Source organism: Pan troglodytes, chromosome 7, assembly GCF_028858775.2.
Source record: "Pan troglodytes isolate AG18354 chromosome 7, NHGRI_mPanTro3-v2.0_pri, whole genome shotgun sequence".
Lineage (NCBI taxonomy): Eukaryota > Metazoa > Chordata > Mammalia > Primates > Hominidae > Pan > Pan troglodytes.
In genome coordinates, this window is record NC_072405.2 from 85,291,658 (window position 1) to 85,319,246 (window position 27,589).

The following is a 27,589-nucleotide window of genomic DNA, read 5'->3' on the forward strand; positions in this document are numbered from 1 at the left end:
TTAAAGGCTTAAATATAAGACCTCAAACCATGAAAATGCTACAAGAAAAAATTGGACAAACTCTCCAGAACATGACTCTGAGCAAAAATTTCTTGAGTAATATGCCACAAGCACAGGCATCCAAAGCAAAAATGGACAAATAGGATCACATCAAATTAACAAGCATCTGCACAGCAAAGGAAACAATTAACAAAATGAGGAGGCAACCCACACAACGGGAGGAAATATTTTCAACCTGCCCATCTGACAAGGGATTAATAACCAGAATACACAGGAAACTCAAACAATTCTATATGGAAAAAAAAAACAACTAATAATCTGATCAAAAAATGGGCAAAAGATTTGAATAGATATTTCTCAAAAGAAGACATACAAATGGCAAGCAGGCATATGAAAAGGTGCTTAACATCACGGATCATCAGAGAAAGGCAAACTACAACTACAATGAATATCAGTTAAAGTGGCTTTTATCCAAGAGTCAGGCAGTAACAAATGCTGGTGGGGATGTGGAGAAAAGGAAAAACCCTTGTACACTATTTATGAAAATGTAAATTAGTAAAACCGCTATGGAGAACAGTTTGGAGGTTCCTCAAAAAAGTATAAATAGATCTACCATATGATCCAGTCCCACTTCTGAGTATATACCAAAAAAAAAAAAAAAAGGAAATCAGTATGTTAAAGAGATATCTATACCCTCATGTTGTTGTGACACTGTTCACAATAGCCAAGATTTGGAAGCAACCTAAGTGTTCATAAACAAATGAATGGATAAAGAAATGTGATACATATACACAATGGATGATATGGTTTATCTTTGGTTTTGTGGCCTGGACCCAGGGTCCCATTGCCCTGTGCAACCTCCGGACACTGCTCCCTGTGTCCCAGCCACTCCAGTTCCAGCTGTGCCTAAAAGGACCCCAGATACATCTCACATTGCTGCTCCAGAGGGTGCAGGCCGCAGGTCTTGGCAGCTTCCACATGGTGTTAAGCCTGCGGGTATGCACAAGGCAAGAGATGAGGCTTGGGATCCTCGCCTAGATTTCAAAGCATATATGGAAATGCCTGGCAGTACAGGCAGAAGTTTGTTTCAGGGGCAGAACCGTCATAGAGAACCTCTTCTAGGGCAGTGTGGAAGTGAAATGTGGAGTTGGAGCCCCTACACAGAGTTTCCACTAGGGCACGGCCTAGTGGAGCTGTGAGAAGAGAGCCACTCTGCTCCAAAACCCAGAATGGTAGATCCACCAAAAGCTTGTACTGTGCACTTGGATAAGCTACAGGCACTCAACGCCAGCCCATGAAAGTGGCTGCAGGGGCTATACCCTGCAGAGCCACAAGGGTGGAGTTACCCAAGGCCTTGGGAAACCAACCCTTGCATTAGTGTGGTCTGGGTGTGAGATGTGGAATCAAAGGAGATTATTTTGGAGCTTTAAGATTTAATGACTGCCCTGCTGGATTTCAGACTTGCATGGGGCCTGTAGCCCCTTTGTTTTGGCCAATTTCTCCATTTTGGAATGGAAGCATTTGCCCAATGCCTGTATCCTCTTGTATCTTGGATGTAACTAACTTTCGATTTTACAGGTTCATAGATGGAAGAGATTTGCCTTGTCTCAGATCAGACTTTGAACTTGGACTTTTGAGTTAGTGCTGGAATGAATTAAAATTCTGAGAGACTGTTGGGAAGGCATGATTGTGTTTTGAAATGTGAGAAGGATATGAGATTTGGGAGTAGACAGGGCAGAATAATATGGTACAGCTCTGTGTCCCCACCCAAATCTCATATTGAGTTGTAATCCTCTATTTTGGAGGAGGAGCTAGGTGGGAGGTGATTGAATCATGGGGATTGGCTTCCTTCTTTCTGTTCTCCTGATAATGAGTGAGTTCTCATGAGATCCGGTTGTTTAAAAGTGTGTAGCATTTCCCCCTGCACACTCTTCCTCCTGCTCTGGCTGTGTAAGATGTGCTTCCTTCCTCTTCCTTACCTTTCACCATGATTGTACATTTCCTGAGGCCTTTCCATTCATGCTTCCTGTACAGACTGCAGAACTGTGAACAAATTAAACCTCTTTTCTTTATAAATTACCCAGTCTCAGGTAGTTCTTTATAGCAACATGAGAAAGGATTAATACAATGGAGTACTATTCAGTCACAAAAAATGAGATTCTATCATTTGCAGCAGCATGGATGGAACTGGAGGTCCTTCTGTTTAGTAAAATAAGTCAGGCACAGAAAGACAAACATATGTTCTCACTTATTTGTGGGATCTAAAAATTAAAACAATTGAACTCATGGAGATAGAGAATAGAAGAATGGTTACCAGAGTCTGGGAAAGGTAGTGGAGGAGTGTAGGCGAGGTGGGGATGGTTAATGGGTACAAAAAAATAGCTAGAAAGAATGAATAAGACCTAGTATTTGATAACACAACAGGGGGACTATAGTTTATTATAATTTAATAGTATATTTTAAAATAACTAAAAGAGCATAATTGGATTGTTTGTAACACAAAGAACAAATGCTTGAGGGGATGGATATCCAATTTTCCATGATGTGATTATTATGCATTGCATGCCTATACCAAAATATCTCATGTACACTCTAAATATATACACTCATTACGTACCTACAAAAATTAAAATTTTTAAAAAAGAAGATAGCCCTACATACCTATTTGAATGGCCAAAATCCAGAATACAAGCAGCATGGATGTAGACTAAAAGAAACCATCATTCACTGTTGGCAGGCATCCAAAATGGTACAGCCACTTTGGAAGACAGTTTGTGTGGCAGTTTCTTACAAAACTAAACATACTCTTATTATAAGATCCAGAAATTGTACTTCCTGGTATTTAACTAAAAGAGTTTAAAACTTATGTTCACACAAAAACATACACACTGTTTACAGCAGCTTGATTCAAAATTTCCCAAGCTTGGGAGCAACCACCATCCCCTTCCATATTTCAATGGATAAATAAACTGACGTACATCCAAACAACAGAATATTATTCAGCAGCAAATAGAAATGAACTATAAAGCCATGAAAAGTCAAGGAGAAAACTTAAATGCACATTACTAGGTGAAAAAGCCCATCTGAAACGTTACGTACTGTATGATTCCCGCTACATCATGCATCTTTTAACAATACAGATATCTTCTGAGAAGTGTGCCATTAGGCGATTTTATCATTGTGCAAACATCATAGAGTGTGCTTACATAAACAGAGGTGGTACAGCCTACTACACACCTAGACTAGATGATATAGCCTATTGCTCCTGGGCTACAGGTCTGTATAACATGTTACTGTACTGAATACTGTAGGCAGTTTTGATACAACAGAAAATATTTGTGTGTCTAAACATATCTAAACATTTTTAAAGCACAGTAAAAATATGGTATTATAGTCTTATGGAACCACTGCCATATAAGTAGTCAATCATTGACATTGTTATGTCATGCCCAACTGTACTTTTAAAATTTAAGTTTTCTCCATGTCTGTTTTTTTTTTTTTCCTTTTTTTCTTTTTGAGATGGAGTCTCACTCTGCTGCTCAGGCTGGAGTGCAGTGGCGCAATCTTGGCTCACTGCAACCTCCGCCTCTCAGGTTCAAGTGATTCTCCAAGCTCAGTTTCCCAACTACAGGTGCGTGACACCGCATCTGGCTAATTTTTGTATTTTTAGTGGAGACCAGGTTTCACCATGTTGGCCAGGCAGGACTTGAACTCCTGACATCTGGTTATCTGCTCTCCTCGGCTGCCCAAGTGCTGGGATTATAGGCATGAGCCACTGCATCTGGCCTTCTCCATGTCTTTTCTTAGATTCATAGATCACTGGTCCTTTGGTTGGTTCAAAGCATTTTTCTGGTCTACACCTCCACTTTCCAACCATTTTCATAATCATTTTCCCTATGCCTCTCTGGAAATACTTACTCACCTGACATCTAAATTTGACCTGAGGTAGTTTGCATCTGGAGTGCTACATTTGTTAAAGGTGAAAATAAATGAAACATATAATGATAGATATAGTGTGACTCACACTTTCTTTATATTGGGGAATTGTACTTTTATTACATGTAGTTATATGTCATTTCTACAAAGAGCCTCCACTTTTTTAGGATGCATCAAGTCATAAAAATTTACATTTTTTTGTAAATACCATCCCTTTAGGAAGAATATAATCAGAGAATTTTTCATAACACTTTATTTTGTAATCTGCACTTTTATTTAGTCTTCATACTTAAAGATTATCCAAATGTATTCTTAAACAACTTAATTTCATCAATTTTATTAAGAGCTTGAAGCTAATCATTCTTATCTATTGAGAATGTTGTTTACTTGGTTTTAGGAAAATGATTATATCTGTCATGAAGACATTATAAACATTTCCCCATGCTTGATAATGATTAAGATTATGAAATTATACACACAAAAAATTATGAAACTGTTCTTTATTAGGTACTTTGGCTGTTAGGGGAAAAAAGAATTTTTTTCAGCCCATGGAATGGTAGGTAACCTAAGTCTTTGGAAACAAGGGTACCCACATGGTCTTGCAGAGTTGATGATTCATTTCTGTGTAAAATTGAGTTGTAATTAGTTAACTGCATGGAAAGCATTTAAGTCAATACCTGATGCACAGTAAGCACTCAGTAAATGCTTAGTATTATTATTTTTCTTAGTTATGTAGAAAACCTTTTCTACTCCCCCATTTCCGTCAAAATGTTGTCCTTTTCTTGTCTTACAAACCAACTTAAATACCACGAATATCAGCGAAACTCCCTTTGGGTCAAAGTGATTATAATATCTGAGAGAACTCTCCTTAAATTTCTCATTGGCTTGTTTCTAGTTCTTCCTTGTATTTTCTTCCTCCTACTAGTCTCAGCTAAACGCTAAGCAAAGCAGGTTCTCCTACATATTTTTCTATACATCCTCGGTAGCGATGAGCACTAGATCTTGCATCCCACTGGGCTTTTGTGTATACTTGTGAAATTACCCAGTTAGACTCCAGTACTTACGTGATGAAATACACAGGCAGAAAACAGGTAAATTGTATGGATTTTAAGCTCCCCTTTTAAACAGATACAAAACAACTTAATTTGCAAAATACTCACTTTTTTGGTTAAGAGAAAAATCTTCATTTTTGAACCATCCTAGAAAGCTGAGCTCCCTCAAACTTATATTTTGTAACAACATGGATATCTAACTCATTTGAATACTGCATCAAGACCATGTCAAGCTGAATTTAGGTTCCAAATTCTAACTCCAAATTTGTCTCTATCTTGGAAGACTATACATATGTGGAACAGAGACTATGTTTTTCAGTCAAGAGCACAATAAACAACATTCTATTTTTAGTTAGTTTAAAGCTTCAAAACTGAATAAGCCTTTACTAGTGTAAATGACAGAGTGACTAGTATAGTATAATATGATATATTCATTTTGAAGTCTACACTTTATTTTTATTGTAGTAATACACTTGCTCTTGCTCAAATCTCACATGTTATTTTTCTGTTTTTATTTTCCAATTTTTTTCCCATTGCTTTTTAATTTATTCATTCTTTTAAATCCTTAACAAATTAGTATCATTTCTGAATTACCTCCTCCCATCTTATTTTTTTTTTTTTCATTTTACCATCAAACCTTCAGTCCTTAGTCCATGGCCTACTATTGTATCTTTAGAATGATTTAGGATTTAGATTCAACCTTTTCGTATTCAACAAACATTTCTTGAGCATTCTGATGAACAGTCTCTTTGCCCCTCCTGATCCAATTTCTATCCTTTATCTACTCTCTCATTGCTCTAGAAGGCTGGCTTTTACGGTCTAGAACTCTAGACCAACTGGGCTTTATTTCTTTTTTCTTAATGGATTTGTCTGGTAGTGCTAGATGAAGTAAGAGTTTGCAGTTGTAGCTAACTCCACTTAAGCCAGAACTACTGTATGGCAGTCCTTTCAAACAGGCAGAACTCTTTCTCTATATTCCAATAACTCTTCGCTTCTCTTGCTCCTTCTGGCCTAAACATGGTAACAGCTCCTTCTTGTTAGTTTCACTTAACCCTGTCCATATCTTGTAAATAAATTCTTTAATAAATTTCCGTAATTGTCTCATTGAATGTGCCATCTATTTCCTATAAATCCAATATTTCACTGTGTACCTGAATTTGTATAGTCTTTTCTATATATTGTTTTATTAAATCTTATGAATAAATTGATAATATAACCCATATTTTATAAAGGAACAGAGACACAGAAGATTTAATAGAGTTGCTCAGACACTCAGCTAATATATAATACAGCCAAAAATTAAATCATGGTCTTCTATTCAAAGTCTAGTACTCCTTTTCCTGTGACTTTACCTTGGTATGATTATTTATTGAGAATATAGAGACCATTGTTATGTATTGAAACTGTATCCAGATAAACTCACAGGTACATAGGAACAACAGAAGTGAATCTGAATAGGAATTATTTTGGCCAGAACTCTCTGACTGTGACACATTAGTAAGGGGTCACATTTTTCTGTGTTAGTATCAACACTGAATTTAAGGACTGCCTCTAGTTACCCTTCGGAGTCATTTTTATGCAACGTTGGAAGTACTAGAATTCTTTTTGCTTATCCTGGAGAAACATGTTAAAAAACAATTCGAAATGGATGAATAAACAAATGGGTAGATAGAAAAGATCAGATGAGATAAGATAACAGACTATTAATGCAGAGCTGAAGAATAAGGCCTAGAGACAAGAAAACATGTTAATGATATGACTGACTGAGTAAAATTAACACGAGATCAGATGAAACAAGATAACAGACTATTAATGCAGAGCTAAAGAATAAGGGCTAGAGACACTCGACCTAGAACCAGATGCTGAACATGAAGAGAACACCATCTCACCCAAAGCTCACTGAGTCAGTCAGTTGGCAGAGCCAGCAGGTGGAATCTAATGAGGGGACTGTAGGTTATGGAGTTAATTGAAGCTATGGGGATCATCTGGAGAGTTGCCATATACAGCAAAACTAAAGGTGCTAAAAGATATAAGGAGCAAGAGTGCTAGTAAAAAAAAATTAGGTTGTCATTCAAAATAATATGTGCACTTCAGACTTACTTATTCTGGGGAGTAAATAAAATCATACATGTAAAATATACAATCCAGGAGCCAGCACAAATTATATGTGTAGTATAATGAATGATATAGAGAAAGCTACTGATAATCATGCCTCTGATGAAATGATAAAAAATATAAAGCAGTGGATAATAGAGATCTTAACTGAGATAAAAAAGAATGTTAAGAATCAAAGCAGGAACTGATACCATGGCTCAAAAATAAATGCTTGTGCTACAAATACTGGGGCACCATACAAAATTGCAACAGGTAAAAGATGTCTGCCAAGAGCCCTTCCACAGACCTCTCTCCCCAGACACTCTGATTCATTCTGAGATGATTCAAAGCCCCAAATGTATGGCTCTGACTAGATCTATTTTTCCTACGACAGACCTGTAACCTAGAATTAACTGCTCCTTTCTAATTAACACCTTTTTTTTTCAAAATTGAAATTTCAGGTATTAGAAAATCTGATGTCACAATTTGTCATCAGGTGAGCATGAGTTTTAGGTTTAATGTCTTCTTCTCAACATGTTTGTTAATCTCATAGGTAATCTTTAATTGGTTAAAGATTTTATGTTTTGAAGAACTGCTCCCATGAATTGTGGAACATTTGTTTGTAACCATCAGCAACACACAGAAAGTAAGTTTAGTTATGTTTGTGTGATGGTTAATTTTAGGTGTCAACTTGACTGGATTAAGTAATTCCTATAGAGCTGGTGAAGCATTACTTCTCAGTATGTCTATGAGGGTGTTTCCAGAGAAGATTGGTGTGTACGTTGGTGGAGTGAGTGAAGGCAGATCTCGCCCAAATGTGGGTGGAGACCATCCAATCAGCTGGGGACCCAGATAGGACAGAAAGTTAGAGAAAAGGTAATTTCCTTACATTCTCTCTCTCCTAGAGCTGGCATGCTTTTCTTCTGCTGCCCTTAGACATCAGAACTTCAAGATTTCTGGCCTTTGGACTCAGACTTGAACCAGTGGCCCCTGGGTTCTCAGGCCTTGAGCTGAAAATTACACCATAGACTTCCCTGGTTCTGAGGCTTTTGGATATAGATTGAGCCACACTTCCAGCTTCCCTGGTTCTCTAGCTTGCAGATGGCCTATTGCTGGACTTCTCAGCCTCCATACTTCTGGAAGCCAATTCCCCTAATACAGCCCTGAATAATACAGTTTGAAAGGGTTGTTGCTTCCTAGAGCCCTATGGGAGAAAAGGGGAAGATCCAAAAAAGTTTTAGGGGTTATGTTTCCCTTCATGTTTCTGTGGATTTGATCAGCCTCTTTTATTGAAAGAGAAAATTCAGTACTCTTTATCATTTATGTTCAATTTTTCTAAATTAATTTGCACATTTAATATAATTCTCAATTTTAAATAAACGCAACTGAATTTTTTTTCATAGCCTGACAGAAATTGGCAATAAATAATAATTAATCTAGAAAAGCAAGCAGGCAAGGATATTAAAGTATGAGTCATGAGTGTGTGTACTAACATAAAATATTGCAATTCATTAAAATTAAAGCAATGATAACTAAAATAGTGTAGTATTTTAGCCAGATGTACAAACTTCTAGACAGATGTACAAACCAAGAGAATAAGATAATAAATTCAAGAATAACATAAACATACATATACTATATATGTTAATATGTGTATGTGAATACATATATATATGTATACATGTATATATGATTAAAGGAAGCATCAAACAATATGTAAATAAATGATGTTGGGACCATTTATTAGCACTTGAAAAACTGTAAGTCAACACTCTATAAGTGCTGATTCAAAGTGTTTGATTAAAACTACAAAAAACTAGCCAAAACAATTGAAAAACTACCAAAAATGATTTTATAGTTATAGAACCCTGAAGGATTAAACACTTTATACATTTGAAATTATAGGTGTAGCCACAAAGAAATATATTGACAAATTTGGCCATTCTCCTGGTGAAGAAAAATCAATGTAAAATAAAAAGAATGCAGCCAAAGAAGGATATTTGCAGCAAATATTAAGGCTATATAAAGAATTCTTACAAAGAGAATAAAATCAGAAATATAGACAAAAGATATTATATATAATTCAGACAAAAGAAAGTATATTTTAGTAATTAGAACTCAAACAGAGGAAAAATAATTATTATATCTTCTAGTCAAAGAAATGCAAATTAAAATAACAAGGAGGCAGTATTATTAAATCAGGGAAATTTTTAAAATTCAGACTCAATGCTAGTATTACTGGCAGTCTCAGTGCCCATTTGAATTGATAAATAATAATCTAGATTAAAAACTAGAATTATCTTTCAAGACTACAAAAATATTTATTTCTTTTGATCCAAAAGCAAATTTCTTGAAACTTTACACATATAAGTTTTTATTGCAGACTCATTTGTTTTTTTTAAGTAATTCTGTTTTTCTAATTCAAAAATAAGACAAGCTCTTTAGAGAAAAATATTAAAAGCCAAGAAGAAAAATAAATTAATAATCACTCAAAATCCCACTATTCGAAATTGACCACAGACAAAAGTTGGTAAATTAAATTTCCTTAATATTTTCCTAGGTATACAAAATGCTATATCATTGAGCTCATAATATGTAAGTTTGTGTAATACAGTTTTTGCTTTACTTTTTATTTTTAAGTCATTAGAAAGTTGGCAAGAATTATTTTAATGATATATAATTCATCCTTGTATATTTCCATGGTTTATTTTACCATTTCTTTGTAATTGGACATTAAATTACAAATTTTCAACATTTAAGCAAATGCATTCTATAGTAAAAAAACTTTCAAAAAAAACCTAAAAGTATAATAATGTAAGTGGTTAAAACAGAATAAATCGGCCAGGTGCGGGGCCTCACGCCTGTAATCCCAGCACTTTGGGAGGCCAAGGTGGGCGGATCACGAGGTCAGGAGTTCGACCAGCCTGGCCAACATGGTGAAACCCCATTTTTACTAAAAATACAAAAATTAGTCAGGCATGGTGGCGGGTGCCTGTAATCCCAGCTACTCGGGAGGCTCAGGAGACTCTCTTGAACCCAGGAGGCAGAGGTTGCAGTGAGCCTGAGATCGCGCCACTGCACTGGCAACAGAGCAAGACTGTATCTCAAAAATAAAATAATAAAATAAAATAAAATAAAATAAAATAAATCCATCCATGACCAAATTAATGAAAACTGCAGTACAATGGAAATAAGCTTATGATACAATGTCCATCCACCAAATTGCAGCTCAGGGCTTAATTTTTCTAAGAAACTTTTCCTGGTACATTACATTAAGGAGATGCTCACCTCACTTTCATTTAATATGTAGAACTTCCTGGCTTGTCCATGCTCTGTAGTTCCAGTTTTACAGTGCCTCTTTTTTAGTTGCCCTGTGGGCACCCCAGGACATGTTAATGATATGACTGACTGAGTAAAATCTGCTAATGAAAAGACTAAATGAGAGTAGCAAAGGTTTGCTCATGTTCTTCATCTCTTTTTTTTTTTTTTTTCCAAGTAGTGGTTTTCCTTTCTCTTGTTGGTACCATGTAGGCATACATTAGTCATGGTTTTCTGAGTTAAGAACAAATGATTTTCAAAAGATTTGGAAAATATACCACCTTAATTCTATCATGAAGTTCCATGCAGAGAGCAACAGTTCAGTGTGAAGAGTCAGCACTGTAGATTATTGACTTCCTATTTGCCTTGGCAGACAGAACATCAAAGTTAATCTCAAAAATCAGCGTTTCCATCAGAAGACACCTATGATAACAGATCGTAGACAGGCCTGCTTTTATCATTAATACCAAATTAGAAGAGGAAATAATGCCTAATATCTCTCTTGAAAGCAACATTTACTACATACAGCTTAGACAGTGAAATTTGGGTTTAACTTCAGCAATAATAATCTAGTAGGAGAATTTTTTTTTTATCTAGCAGTTAGAAAGTCCTAAGTAATAATATACAAGGTGAAGTTAGACAAGAAGTCTGAAGCCATTTTTCATCAAGTTCATTTCACTCATGAATTAGTAGGGTAGAAGATTTAGGTGTGCTCTCTCTCCCTCCTTTTGCCTGTTTCATCGAAGCATCCTGCAGACGGCTGTACTATGCCCTACACAGCGACAATTTGGCTGCCCAAATCATTCGAGACATCTTGGCTTATTTTGACTGTGCCACAGTCAATCAAGGCAGCTACACTTTGCTTGTAACTGTCAACAGAAAGGGTGCCTTGTGGTCACACACGAGGGCACAAGTGACCCAAGTCAACGGACAAGGAAAAGATGGAATATTTGTTATTTTTGTCAGTCATAAAGGGAAAGATTTTTGCCTTTCTTTTTCTAAAATTATGTATGTCATTGCTCGGCAGACTTTGAAAGAAAGTGGAAAACTTAAAAATGAAAGAATGCAGAAAGCATCATAAACATTACTTTTGCTGGATAGATTTTGCTATTTACAAACCATTTCACTGTTATCATGACTGTGTTATACAAGCGTGCATGTCAGTTTATGCAGCATGTAATTGTTCCTTTAGGGAAATAGTATCTTCTCTTCAGGGTGAGAAGAAAAAACACAATTTTTCTTTCTACAAATAGGCAATGATATCTTGCATGAAAGTATACTTTTTTGCTTTGTTTTCACAATTCATGAACAAATGCATATAGACATACGTGCATACATACACAACAGGGACAGATGCAGGCTTAAATTGGTTTGATAATGGCATGGCATTCTCAGTAGTCTACAACATAAATTATATGCCCAGCTTTATACTCCCAAATTAGTTTCATGGAATTTATTTTTCCCATACTGCTCTTTGTTATAATTTTCATCACTAAATATGCCAGTGGATTATAAATTTCATGAGGCTAGAGATGGGATCTCATTCAACATTGTAGCCCACAATGTAAGAAAAAATGTTAATCCCATGGCATTTATAAAAAGAAAATTATATTTAATTTTAAATTTTGTGTATAGAGTATTTCTTCTACATATAAAACCAAGCTTTTTAAAATTTAATTTTTATAAACTCAACAAGTTTATGTAATCATAATGTTCTAAATTATATCTTTTCTTTAAAAAAAATTTCCCTCAGATTTGAGACTGTTTGATTCTTGGGGGAATTTTCAAAATTATAAGGATTTTATTGAAAATATCATTTATTAGTGTAATATGCCAAAAATATAACTTTTCAAATAGCAAACTGATACATACTTAGAGGCATTAAAATCTCCTATAAATTGATGATAATGATAGGTAATATTTATTGAGTGCTTATACAGTGCCAGGCCCTGTGCCATTTCACAGGATATTTAACAATCCTCTATTGAGGCATCTATCTCTGTTATTATAATACCCATTTTATAGAAAAAGTACACTAGGCTCGAGAAAGTTAATTAACGGTCTAGGATCGCACCACCATATGAACTGGAGCTAGAATTCTCTCTCTCTTTTCACTGACCCCAATGCTTCCACTCTTATGTACTTTGCTCTATAGTTTGCTTAATAATACTTGTTTGCCTTTCTGACATCTCTGTTTCCTCCCTAATACATACTAGCAAACTGCATTTACTATCTTCCTGTTTTTATGGTAACCTAGGGGGAAAAACAAAGTTTTTTTAACATAATAAATCTGAATGATCAATATTAGGATCAAAGTTCTATGGACCCTTTAAATCAGATTATTATTGAAGCAGATATTTATGTATTTGGTAAGCATTTATTGAGCACCTACTATATGTGAATCACTCGCTAACAGAAGTAAATTCCGTAGTTTTAAAAAATGAAGCAAAATGTTCATATTACCTCAACAGAGTATAGACATATAGTGTAATAGGGTCTGGTTCAGTGGTTGTAACTGATTTTCACATAATCTGCAACTCTGATGAGTAACAAAAAAAGGCAATTTTTAATAAAAGCCTTTTTGAATAAAAGTGAATGCAACAGAAATAATAGAAGCGATTATTGATAAAAGTACAGAAAGTTAGGCACTGAATCCTATCTTGAGGGTAAAAAGCAATAATTTCTCTCAAAGTATCATAAGTTTATAGTTGGTCTTTAACAATGGTGTGTAAATGCAACAACCACAACTAAGGAATATGCTCTTGGAAAGAAGGACATCATCAATAATTCCTATTAATGGTACAGAAACACGTAAGTCAAAATATCATACTTTCACATGGAATACTTGGATTCCACTAAACTTGAGCATCTTTTACAAACCCATTGGTAAAAATCATGCCACTGAGAATGGTGAAAGTCTGGACATCATACCACTGAGACAGAGCCTGAAAATTAGATCTGTCACATCCATCATTCTGACATCTAGCCTGGGTTGTCTAACTCTAGATACATCTACTCTTCTTCAGAACCAAATAGTCAAAGTCAGCTGACTTTGGCCAAGGACACTTTCTCCTTATTTCTTAGCTAGGAGAGGTGAATGGAGGACTGTTTCTCCCCCATTGAGACAGATTATATTTTTACCCCCTTGGATTCAAAGAAAAGAACATTTTTTGCTATGTGACTTTTAGGGAAGCAGCATGACAGTGCTCATATAGAAGGCTGAATCCCATCTCTAGTACTTATCTGTTCTATAAACTTGTGCAAGCGTCTTAAAACCTGTGACTCAATTTCCTTTTCTGTAAAGCGGGGATAATAATAGTACCTACCTCAGTGGGGAGCTATGTGGATAAATGTGGCCATTTTAGTAAAGCACTTATCACCATGCCTGGTACATCGTGAGCGCTCAGTGAACATTAACTTTGCTTCCCAACAGTCAGCAATGTCTAAAATGGTGGCTAAAAGCATTGGTGGGCTTATTTCCCATAGAATTCAGCAGTCTTGCTCTTTTGACTTTCATCTTCCAAACTCTTAGTAAATGAACTGCTTCATTTCATACTGAACATTCCAACTAGGCCCCTTCCCTGTGATCCTCCAAGGAAGGAGAGGATAATGTTAGACACAGAAAGGTATCCTGGTGAAACTAGAGGATATTATGCTAAGTGAAATAAACCAGGCACAAAGGGACAAGTACTGCATTTTCCCACTTATATAAGATATCTAAAGGAGTCAAACTCCTAGAAGCAGAGGGTAGAATGATGGTTACCAGGGACTAGAGAGAGAGAGAAATAGGGAGTTGGTTTTTAACAGGTGTACTCAGTTATGAAAGAAGAAAAAGCTCTACAGAACTACTGTATCTCATTATGTTTATAGCTAATACTGTACTCAACAATTAAACACTTGTTAAGAGGTTGTATTAATCCATTTTCACACTGCCGATAAAGATTAATTTATAAAGTAAAAGAGGTTTAATGGACTCACAGCTCCATGTGGATGGGGAGGCCTCAAAATGGTGGTGGAAGGCCAAAGGCACTTCTTACCTGACTGGGCGAGACAGAATCAGGGAGCCAAGCAAAAGGGGTTTCCCCTTATAAAATCATCAGATCTCATGAGACTATTCACTACCACCAGAACAGTACGGGAGAAACTGCCCTCATGATTCAATTATCTCCCACTGGGTCCCTCCCACAACGCGCGAAAATTATGGGAGCTACATTTCAAGATGAGATTTGGGTGGGGACACTGCCAAACCATATCAGAGGTTAAATCTCATGTTAGGTGTTCTCTAACCACAGCAAAAGACAAAAATTGAAATAACGAAAAAAAGGAAGGAAAAAGGAAATGAAGGAAGGAGCCTGAGCTGGTATCCTTCCAATTCCTGGGCCAATAGTAGAAGTATGCACTTCAAATGCTTTCCATTTATTTTTACTAAATCCCTTTAAAAAATGAGAGAGCCAAAAGATACTTTCAAAACTTACATTAGAGTTAAAAGTTATCTGACACTTTGAGCCAGGTTCTCCCAATCTGTCAGCTGCTGTCTGTTAGAGAAATTTTATGCCCTGAAACAGTTGGGGCACAAAATAATTCATAAATATGACTTCCAGGAACACCTAATTTACACAATACCAATATTAAGCATCTAAACTCCTAAGCTTTAAAATACAAGATTAATCAAACCAATAGAATGAGGATTTCAAGGGAGCTGCGACTCCAGCAATTTCAAAGTTATGTCATCTAATTGTATAACATCTTCACCTTTTCCCAAACATTTATTTCTCAGATTAAATGGAAGTATATAAATTGGTATGTGGGATTTGGAAAAATAATTTGTGGTTCACCCAAATATAAATGGTAACACTATAAGCTATTATAAAAAAAAATTTAGAGGGGGGAGCAAAGAATATAGTCACAAGAATTAGAAATGAATAGCAGAATAATTACAAGTTTATGTCATGCATTCTGTCATTTCTGATAATACACGGATAAGACTTCCCATAGGAAAAAGTCTATAAGAACATTTGCTCACAATTTTAGTCCTAAATTTAGTAAGGGAGTGTCTTCGCTGGCCTTATATAGTAAGAGGGAAACAGCTCTACCCTTCAAATAAAGATCATGGTGATTAAACACTTAAAAAGCGAAGAAGTTGGGTAGCTTTAGGTTGACCAATTTAGGCAGTCTTTGATGATTTATTTTTTATCCTTGAATCCAAATACAAATGTTAAAAAAGACAAAGATTTTGAATGTCTTAATATGCAGATTTACTGTGACGTCTCAAAATTTTTAATACTATTGGACCTTTTTTTGATATATTATAAAACATATCTTTTAACACGATATTTATTGCTGGAAATTAAATTTTAAGGCATTTCAGAAATACAAATATATAAGGTAAATTAATTTTAACCTAAAAATATTAAATAGAATATTTGCAAATATAATATCAGCATAGTTATTATAATATGTTTAGAAATAGACATGTACATTTCTATACCTATCAAACGCTTAATAAAAGATGACTCCTCAAGACAATTTGCAAACTATGGTTTCATCTAGATATATGTTAGTGTAAATCAGGAACTTTCGGTTCACCGTTTTTCTAAACAAGCAAGCCATAATCTTTGCTAGTTCTGTTTCCGTGAGGCCATCATAAATCTACCACACTGTACTGTCTTCTCAGAATGCAGTCGAAGATTCAAATATTTGAAAGTATAGAGAACTATACATACAGCAAGTCTATCTTCCAAGTCAGTTATCTCAATCACCTGTGGGGCATATTTCATTTTAACAAAAACTTAATAGAAATGCCCTCATCATGTGTAAAAGCTAACCCTTTATTGTTATACTTTATTGAAAAAGACCTTTTCTGTTACCCTAGACAAATGAAATAGGAATGGACACTCTTTTCAATGTATACACATATGTCGCTTGCATACAATGTCTACTAAATTAGCCAGGATGGACTTTAGTGAACTAAATGTAAAACTTGATTCAAATGGCATAAAACATTTTTCTCGATTTGCCACTGCTGATATTTAATTTGCTTTGATCTAAACCTGCTAACATTATCCAAGTGGATGGAACAACTAAGATTCATTATTACGGGTTTACTTTTAATACTGAAGGTGTCTGTTAAAAGAAAAGTAAAATAAATGAATAAAAATACTTAATTTTCAGTCTTCAAACTTAAAATGCTATATTGAAACCAGAAAAAAAAATTAACCTGTTCCTTTCTTGGAATTATACTTTATAGTTTTGTATTTATTGAACGCATTCATAGGCTCCCTTAGGATGTGAAATGTATGGAAATATATGTGCATTACTAAAGAAAGAACTAAATTTATTCTTTCCCCACATCATGCTCTTCTTTGCAGTAGAGGTTTTTAATTCAATACAGAGCTAGAATGAGATGGAGCCAATTTCCTGGTCTATATGTGTGACAAATGCTGAAAGTGGCACAAGATTAACAAATTAGTTGAAGTATAGATCTTAAAAGATTTTTTCTGTGTCTCTAAATCAAAATTCATACTTTATTTGAAATGAAGCCTTCTTTATAATTCAATAATGAATAAGGATATTTTATTTCTTTGTATTTAAGATGAAAAATGAAATATATGACAACATCATAGCAATTTTTTAAAGCAAATGTTTTATTTGTAGGAGAGCTTATAAAATTATATATCTGGAATATGAAATTAGTATAATTAGTATCTGAGGTTAATAACTGCAATGTATAGTTTGCTAAATCTGTAAATTATTTTCAAAATAGATAGTTATTCTCAAAATAAAAGCACAAAATGAAAAGCAGAGGTACCATTTATTTAAATCTGTATATTTATGGTTAAAAATATGTTTAAAAGGAAAGGTCCTAGATAAATGTACTTGCTTTTCTAATAACATTTGTTAGCTTGGTTCCAAGTAAACACTATCAGGCTTGGCTGTTTTACCTAACCTCAGAATCGTGTACTTGATATAATCCAGATATCTAACACCAAACAATAAAAACATCTGCGACAATAAAAGCATGTAACAGTTGTGGAATTGTTTAATTTGGGAGAAAATGGCTATGTTTAATAATCACATGTGCATGAATTGATTTCTCCTCTTTGTCAAGAAACTTTTACATTTTGCAAATGATTTTTTTAAAGGAATCAACTTATGATGTGAAAAGCTTTATAAAAGATATTCTGAAATACATGTTTTGGAATTGGCTCACTCATTCCACTTTAGAACCTTGTCATGGTCCACCTGTTTTACTTGGGCTTAAATTATATAAAAATAACAGCATTTTAAAGCAAGCACAATCTTACTTGTTGTACCCAAACATGATAACACGCTTAAAATTCAAGAAGAGCTCTATGCAGGTTGTACTTCTCAGTCACCCAATCTCCTTTCACATATCTGTTCATGTTGACAGACTATGTCATAATACATCAACAGAAAGATCAGCACAGAAGAACAAAATTTCATCACCTGACAGCAAGAGGAAAACTGATTTTCAGCATTACGTTTGTAAAAATATACCATTAACTCACTTCCAATAAGTCTAGTAGCTTTAAAAAATAGGGTGTCTGCTATAATCACAAATATATGCAAAGGCAATTAGGTTTATGTCTTTGGTGTCACCCTTTGACTGACAGCCTATTTTCATTTGCACTTTTATATGATTTTTAACTCTATTTTGGAAGCAACTCAGATAATTTTTAAAAACTAATTTCTTAATGAGACATGTAGTTCTATGCATGTAAAAATATATCTACTAAATGTTTTAAAGACAGTCTTTCCTTATTAATCATGAGCAGAAAGCTACTGACCATTGAAATAGAAATGGGTAAAGCTTCTGATAAAAGTTAGGTATCTTTTATATACAATATCTTGCTCTGTGTATGGCTTTCAGTAGAAATTTAACAATACCTGTAATAAGTAATGTCTTTTGCAGCCTAGGACATCATCTGCCACTTAGGCTTTAATTTTGCCCCTGTTTGAACACCCTACAACATATGCACTTCTCTTTTGTCTATTATCCTAGAGGTGTGCTATTCCCAAATATTGACATCATCTACTTTTATCAGCATTAACTGCTCTGCAGCTTCCCAGGCTCATGCTCAGCTCTATTTCTTCCTATTGATTATCTTCCTCACTCCAGCAGGTAGCTAGCCAGCGAGGCTGTCCTGAGAAATAGCTTCCAATGACTTTATACGCACAATTTACACGGAATTGTTTAAAGAAGATATTAGCCTCAATACAAATCAGTGAACCTCATTTAGTCAATACTGCACAATTCTGCTGTTGGCACCCTGTCACATGTTCGTCTTCATAGTCAGCTGCCGTACCCAATCTGCACATTAGCCATAGTATTTAGTTTCATATTAAAATGAAGCCAGGTTTTTTCACTTTTGCTTTTCTTTTTGAAATCTTTTCAGTATACTTTTTACATCACCTCACTGAGCCATGTGATAGTAATATATTTTGAAATATAAAAACCTGAGATTAAATGTTTGATTTTTGACAGTGTTCTTAAATATAATAAATTCAAAAGGAAATACTGTTAAGTTAAAATGGAGTGTTTTTCATTAAGTCCAATCAAATGGTAGACAACAAAGGATCTTTTATTTGAGAATATGAAGTGAAAATGAAAACCAGAAAACCTTTACTAAGAAAAGGTCCAGCTAAATTATGTTGGAAGGAGGTCTCCAGATTGAGCCTGGGTGTTTCTTTTGCTAAAAGTGAATTAAACTAAGATATGCTCTAAAGAAATATCTTACAAAGAAACAAAACTTATGCTTTTTGGAGATGAAAATAAGGTCTAAGAACAGTTGACTTTGAAAATAATTCTAAAGAAAGATCACATATGAAAAAAATTGCCACAGTATCAGATCTTTTCTTATAATCATAACAGGGAAATGTTTAGAGTAAAGTAATGCTAGTCCCTTCTTTCTCTCCTATGGCAATGCTGTAAAATCCTAGAAAGAGTGTTTATATTTCAGAATTGCTCCTCCTTAAACTACTGGTTTATGATAGTTAATGAAATGATATCCAAATGTTGAAAAAGGAAAAATTCAAATGAAAATCTAAATGTGAACTATGAGGAATAACTAAGCAACATCATGCTACTCTGAATGTTTGTGCATCTATTGCAAAATGAACTGCAATACATTAAAATTCTTCAGTGGTAGTGTAATATATAAGTGGAGGTTTACATATAAAAGCTTTAGCTATCAAGAAAAGGATCATTATAAAATATTATCCTAAACGTTTACTTGAAAATATCATTAACATCTTAGAATACATTCTGAAGGTTGTCATTACACCTATTTGCATATTTTTGTAAACCGAAATAGGTAAGAATAAAGCACACCGATCAAAATAGTCTATTTGTTATAAAATTCATCCTCTAGCTTTAGTGGCTGAAAGGCAGAAAGATTTGGGGAACATGAGCAGCAGAAAAAATAATAATTCTAGTTTTAGAGATTTTTAAGGTCTGTATATGCCACATTTTAACTAAAAAGCAACAATTGAACAAAATGACGATTTTAATAAAAAGTGATAGTAATAGCAGCATTTTGAAAGTTAACATTCAGTAAAAACTATGTAATAAATAATTGTAAATATCTCAAGATTTTCTTTCTTTTACTACAAGATGCTAACAGTGATTTTTGTTTGACCTTTGCTTTATTTTCTTTTCTCTTTAAATAGCTTTAGTTAAGCCCAGGTAGAAAAGACATGCTAAAAGATAGGCAGACTATCCTGACCACACATCTTCTCACACATTTATTGCAAACTGACACTCATACAACAGTGCTTTTACTTTTTTTAATCACAAAGATTCAACAAAGAACAATTCAGTTACCAAGGGAGAAATCACACTCCAGGAAAAAGAGAAATGTTGTAACTGCATATTCAAACTGCATAAATGCAGGTATGGCAAAGATAATTGTAATATTTGTGTGATAGCATTCAAAATAAGTCAATGACCTAAATATGAAAGGGTTTAGGGATAGTTATGTATATGCATTCATGTATAGAAATATTACATGTAATGCACAAATATAAATTCTAGCCCAAGCTACAATGCACAAACATTATTAGGCTTTTTCAATTTCAAATATATTTTGATTAACATGTATTTATATATTAAGTATATTTCTACCAACTATGCTAGTCCATTTATCATGTAATATTCTTATATTAAATAAAGTTGCTTGCTTTATATATTGACAAACATAAGAATGTTCTCAGTAACGAAAATGTAAGCACAAACAATGGACATAAGGTAGGTATTTAAAACGACTAACAGCAAAATAGTTAAAGATTTCAGAGAAATAAAAATGCTAATATTTTCTCCAAAACAGTTTCCAAATTAACAATAATGCTTTAAGTGTAAGTCAATGTTGGTTTCAATTTTTGTCAAAACATGAAAATCTCAAATAATAACATTCCATGATAACTTTTAAAAGAAGCTAATTTTCTTTAAATATTTTGTTTTAACTAAATTTCTAAAAGAGAAAATTATTTTTATTTTCTCAGTCCATTAAGACCTATCTGTAGAAGAAAACATGATGCTAAACCTAAAATTGTTATAAACTTTATAAATTTTCATATTTATGATGCATATTGAAGATTAATATTAAAGATCTATAGTGACCACCTGCATAGACTACCAAGATGATGCCAAAAAAAAATATGTGTATCAGTTCATTGCATTAGTTTTACTAGCAAAATATGCTGGACAGATTCCAGAAATTTCAAATAAATATCTTTTTCATAAATATTTTGATGTGTATGATCTAGTCATAAAGAATATTTTACTGCCAAAAATTTAAAAGCAATATTGAATTCTATGAGATTGTCCTTTCTAGAAGTGTAAACTTAATGTATCCAAAGTAAATACACACACACACACACACACACACACACACACACAAACACAGAGAGACATTTTGTCAGGAGACATTCTGTTTTTATTGTTAAAGTGAACTGAAAATGAACACATTAAGATGATTATTGCATTGTTATTTATGTAATTATGTAGCTTAAAAATACATAAACATTTCAGTTAGCCCTAATTTTACATATTTAATAATATAAGTATTGTTATTATTAATTTTTATAAGGTGAAAATATTTTAAAATATCAGCTAACATTTCTATTCAAATTCTAAGACAGTGTTATTTAACTAAAAATATACAATGAAACTAGATAGCTAATTGGGTTTATTTCACAATATTTAATTTGATTCTTCTATATAGAAAAATATGTATAACAAAGTACAATATTAAAGAAATTAATTTTAGCCTTTTTATAGAGTACTTTTAGACATCTATTACCATCTGTAGAAAACACAGATATATCATACATGTATATATATGTTTATGTGTATATGTATGCCGTTTATGTATTTTGCACAGAAGAGAAAAACATTGTCATAATCTAGAATAAATAATAAAGATGTGTGTGTATGTCTGTGTGTGCATATGTGTGTGTTTGTGTGTGTGTGTGGGGGGTTTATAGAGAGATGGAGAAAAAAATTGGTACCTTATAGAAAAGTTAAAGGTAGGATATTCACATGTTTGAAAGTTAATCTAAGGGTATTATGTTATATAAACATTATTAATGACTTATCTCTCTTTCTCTTAGTGTTTGGGTGTGTGTGTGTGCGCGCGCGCACTAACAAGAAAGTGGATATTTGAGATGAGGGGAAAAGATAACTGTATGGAGACCTAAAATAAGGCACTTTGGTTAAAATTACTGAACTAAAACTTAAATCTATTGGGGTTTACTTTCCCAAAATATGAAATAATGAACCTATAAAATGGGCATTAGAATTACAATATATTTTGAAGATTTTCTATTGAAAACTTTCCCCATGTAAATGTTCTTATCAATACTGTCATATAGTACTATAAAATATTCTTAAGGCATGTATGACAATATCATGAAATAAACCCAAAAGTTTCATCTTGTATCACAAAGATGAAGAGTCTTAGTAAAGACAAGGTTCCTTATCATTTGATTCTGCTATAACTGTTTCAAACCTCCTACTGTAATGCTTTTTACGTATATCTATTTGTTGGTCTTCCAAATTTGTCCTTTTTTCAATATTCTAGGGCTGAAAAAAATATGACACTACATGTCAAGAATTTACACAGCTACCTAAGAGTTAATATTTTGGCCTTCTTTAAGACTATGCATTTAGTTAGAGCCTCAGTAATTCCAGTGTTACAGCATTCAAGTGATGGTATTAAATGCTTTCCACAGAAAAAGGACACCTTATTAGTAAGTGGGCATCATTTACTATGACCTGACTACTTAGATTTCTGAAGCGTGAACACACACGCACATATTTGTATAAAAACCACCTTATTTAAACTATTTACCCCTGTGAGGGTAGCAATATTTTTGGTTGTCATGAAGTTGACAAAAGACGGTACACAAAAAGTTGTATGTAATTTTCAAGTAGACATATTCATTTCCTAATTCCCAGACAATTAACAGGGATAAAACTATACCCTAAGACTCCTCCCTTCTAATGCTAAACTAATGATACAACGGAATCAAAATATATTAGGAGTGGGGGAGGGGAGATTGAGAGCCAAATACCTTTTTCTAGGAACCACAAAGGGTTGAGGGCCTAATTATTTCTCAGTATAATCCAACCAACCTCTTCTCATGCTTAGCTGCACTGAGTGACACTATTTGTGATGCCCAGTGTGCTGAAGCTGAGCAGGTTGCTGTCAGTTTAAAAATGACTATAATAAAAGTGACCATGAAGATGGATCTTGTGATTTTGCGTTTCTAATCAGTCATCTGTGAAGAACACTTTTGCTTTGATTCAGCAGACTGGTGACAGCCATGATTGATAGTGCACGAGGATGAAAAAAGGTTATTAACTGTCTTCCTATTAAGCTCAATGTATTACCCCTCTAGGTGCATCTCATACTTTAAGTTAAAGTACTTACTCAGGTAAGGTCAAGAATGAACTCTATGGAGATGGTATCCATCCTGTTGAAAATGAGTGAGGCATCCTTGCATTGATTTTTTTTAATGTAGTATTTAAACTATGTTTAATTCTACTATCTTATTCATCAGCTAAAGGAGAGAAATTTCCTCCTTCTAACAGCATCCATATGGAAAGTACTAAAAGTGTAGAAAATAGCTTTAAATGTAAAGATTTGAATGTAGAGCTAACTAGCAACATGTGTGTGGCATATACATGAATCTATATTTAAACAGATGGTCATATATTATACAACCTATGAAGGTATTTTTAATGGTAGACACTAAAATTGATTTATAATTAAAAAATAAATATTTGTGTTATAAATGCAAAAAAATTGTTTCAATTTTCAATCATCCATAAATGGCAAGTTCATGATAAAGAAAAACTTAAGAAAAATTCAAAGGATTTCTTAAAATACCTAGGCATTTGTTTTGGTTTAAATTCTTTAATATATTAACTTCATCTCATTTTAATTTTTTTAAATTAGAAATATTAACATAGAAGTGAACACTTGAGTGACAGTATCCTTAAATAACATACTATATACACACACGCACACGAATAGTATTATAGATCCCGAAGTACTGAAAGTTTTCCAGTAACTGAGGACATGCCATTAAAAGAAATAGTAAAATATTAAATGTCACCATATTTCCTGTGCTCATTAATTATTACAAAAGCCAAAGTATACTGAAATATTTTTGAACATTTTATTAAACTTATCTTTAAAAATAGTTTAAATTTACAAATGTAGTTTCAGGAGATAACAAATTAAATATACGCATTTTAGTTTTAAATTACAGTATTATGTTTCTTCATATGTTTTCCACTGTAAACGCTCAGCACATGTTAAATGTAATGTGAATTAGCCAAAAATATTTAAGGATATCAATACCTTGGCATTGAGGTAGCCATTTAAGCAATAACCAAATCTCAGCTCCGTGTGCTTGGCGGTTCTTCATTAAGCAACTCTGCACAGTAGCGCAGAATAAGAAAATATTACCAGTATGACATTAGAGTTTCAATGCAGGAAAAATCATATTATGTCCAAAAGTTTTTTCTAGGATATCATGACCTGTTTCTCTAGTGCCAGTAATTATGCCCATTTTGGGTCTATAATAAATTCTATTTTGAAAATATACTGTTTTAATATTGGGATCTATCAACAATGAAACACAGAGAAAGTAAGGAAATGAAGTTCAAGATTTCATCGAATTTTTCTTTATAGCCTCAAACATTGGCTCTCCATCCTACTCTGCTTAATATTGCAATTGGTGCTTTTAAAAGCCTTTCTAGTTCTCTAGCATTTTATGTATGCCAAGTATAATTTAAATACTTACACATTGAAAGCCTCTTCATAAAAATGTTAGATCAATATAAAAATTGTTTATTTAGTGAATCGTGTTTATGTGGAGTGGATTTAAGTGTAGATTTTATAATTCATACAAGATTTCCTCAATAAGACACATTACCTTTGTTATTAAATAAATTTTCCTTTCTGTCCTATACAACTTCAACAGGCAAACTTGCATTCCAAAATTTAGAAATCATGATGAGATAAGTGACCTAGGGGGACGTTTGGTCAATGATAGCATTCTATATTCTTGTACAAATATTTGTCAAAGGTTTCACAATGAAATTGTAAGTTAAGAAATATGTTGGGTGTTTCTCAAAAATATTGTTTGCTTTTAAAATAAAAAAGAACAATGCAATTCCAATCTATCTCATGGTAATTTACACAATGCTCTGAAATGTTAGTGAAATGCCCATCTTCCTTCATCTGCCTAGTTCAACATTTCTTAAGGAAAATGAGGAAATACAAAGGCCAGGTAGGCCTTAGAGGAATACACACATTTCCTGGTGTCCTCTCTTTCTTCCCTTTATGGAATCAAGATCTAGAACACACATTACACGCAACACACCTTTTATGAAAGAACCAGGCAAAGACGGTTTCAGGTAAAGTTTAGGTCATCTTCAAGGAAGCCAATTACCATTACCATAGCTGAAATTAAAGTTGAGCAGACTCCAACAGTGGCAGACAAGAAAATTTTAAAATGCAACATCTTCCTTTATCCTTTTGGAACTCCAGAGCAACATCTTCCTTTATCCTTTTGGAGCTCCAGAACAGAATGTTGCATTAATGTTCAAACAAATAACAGAACTGGCAAACACACACACACACACACGCACACACACACAGACACCTTGTTTGTGTAAACTCCTTCCATTTAGTTTTGAGCCTATTGTGACTTGTTTTCATAGACTGCTGGGGCACAAGACAACTTTAGTTTACAATTCTAAGACTTGGATTCCTTTTAGTTTAAAACTCTTTTCTGCGGTTCCTGTTCCTCCAAGCCTATATGCTTCTCTCCTTCTCCTCCTCCCGTTTCTCCTCCAGAACCTACTAGGGCACATAAGGTAGGGGTATGGACCGGGTGGTGCACATATGTGTAGCCAGAACGTGGAGATCAGCAGCTGCTGTCCACTCCCAGACTGTGTACCTGAGCGCAGTGGCCACTCTGCTCTTCCGCCCAGCCCACTCCTGCCTGCAGTGTTGCTGCTGTCACGCCAGCCGGTGATTTGATAGGCTTGTCGGGTTGCCATGGTGTTGACTTCTTGCCTCTGAGGAGCTGCCCAATGACTGGAGGTCTGGGATTAAAGCGGGAAGAGGCAGCGGCCACAGCGAATTTCAGCGGCAGCTGCAGCAGCTAGAAACAAGAAGCAAGAGTACGAGGTCTTTAGGCTGCGTCCCCCTCCCGCAGTCAGGGCTGCCAGTGAGGGAAAGAGAAGAAAGGGTGGACGGTTGAAATGGTGATCACTCGAAGTCAGAAGATACAAGTTAGGGCTTTGAGACCCGCTCAGGAATAACTCATGAGCAATCAGCACGCGCTGAGAGGAAACGTTTTCCAGAATTCGTTATTATTCACATTAGACATTACTGGAGTGGGTGGTGGGACTGAGAGTGAAAAGGTGTTAAAAGGGACTTAAATGGTTGATACATTTCCCCCCACACCCTACCGTTCATTTGGGCAACGAAATAATTTCACAGATGCAAAGGCGCTGTACGGTGAACTTTATATCGTGGAAACTAACTTAACTCCGAGAAGAGAAAGTGCAATTAGACGGCAACCGAGTATAAGAAAATAGTTGCCTTGGACGGAGGCTGGCGGGGCGGGGGGAGCGGGGGCGGGGAAGTCAGAGAGTGCATGTGCAATGCACAACCTCAGACGGAAATTGTAAACTAGGAAATGAAAGGGAAAGAAACCGCTTCTGTTATAAATTAGTAGGTAGGTGAAGGTTATGCAAAGAAGAAAAGGGAAAGTAAAGCTGTTAAAAGAATAGAATAAAACCCCTGGGAGTTCAACTCGAAATCCCCCTTTACTCCCCAATCCAAAGGGAGTAGGAGGAGGAGAAAAAAAGTGCATTCTGGTGTGATGAGAACTCTCTGGAATGTCTGGAGGAGAGGATAGAAGTGCGAGGGTAAGAAGACCCGGGTGCTAAATAAATGGCAGGAGAGAGAAATGGGGGAGGGGCAAGGTAGGAAAGAAATAGTCCGCGATTCACCCAAGGGACTGGGAGATTCAGAGAGATTCCAGGAGAAGGAAAGGAACATAAGTTCAGGCTCCCAGCGTAAGGAAAGGAGGAAACGACAAGAATCCCTAAGAGAAAAAGAGGAAAAAGGTGTGTGCTGCTGAGGCGGGGCGTGGGAAGACAACCACAGTCAATTGGAAGGAGCCCGAGTCAGGGAGCAATTGCTAGGACTTCGGACAGAGAGGGCAGAAGATTGTGTAGACAGGCGGTCAACCAGAGCAGCGCGGGGCAGGACCCACGAGCGCGAAGCCAGGTGCCGCGCGGTCCGCGCCCCGGCTCCGGGCGACGCAGGGACTTTGCTGGCAATAAGAAGGCTGCTCGACCAGCCTGCCGGAGTCACGATTCCCCGCGAGTCCCAAACACACGCTTCACTAACTACTTTACAGCCACTTCCATTGATTTTCTTTAACAAATAAACATAATACCCGTTACAGCAACACTTCCTCTTGCCGCCACAGCTAGAATGCCATAAGCTCTAATGGCTGCATTTCTCCGGACAGCAGTTTTCACATCTCCAAATAAATCGTTTTCCTTCACTTCAGGTTTGGAGAGTCTAGTCCTCGCCCCTCTCTATAATTTGGGAATCACCTTTAAGAATAGGTAG

The 27,589-nt window shown here is 34.9% G+C and overlaps 1 protein-coding gene across 1 annotated transcript in view; it reads right to left on the minus strand.

The window, feature by feature from the left end:
• LOC748549 (uncharacterized) overlaps window positions 1-27,589 on the minus strand; it is a 92,289-nt gene that overhangs the window by 35,953 nt on the left and 28,747 nt on the right. The window contains exon 4 of the mRNA XM_063816119.1: window positions 25,896-26,102. Coding sequence (XP_063672189.1) covers window positions 25,896-26,102 — 207 coding nt within the window. The remainder of the gene's footprint in view (window positions 1-25,895; window positions 26,103-27,589) is intronic.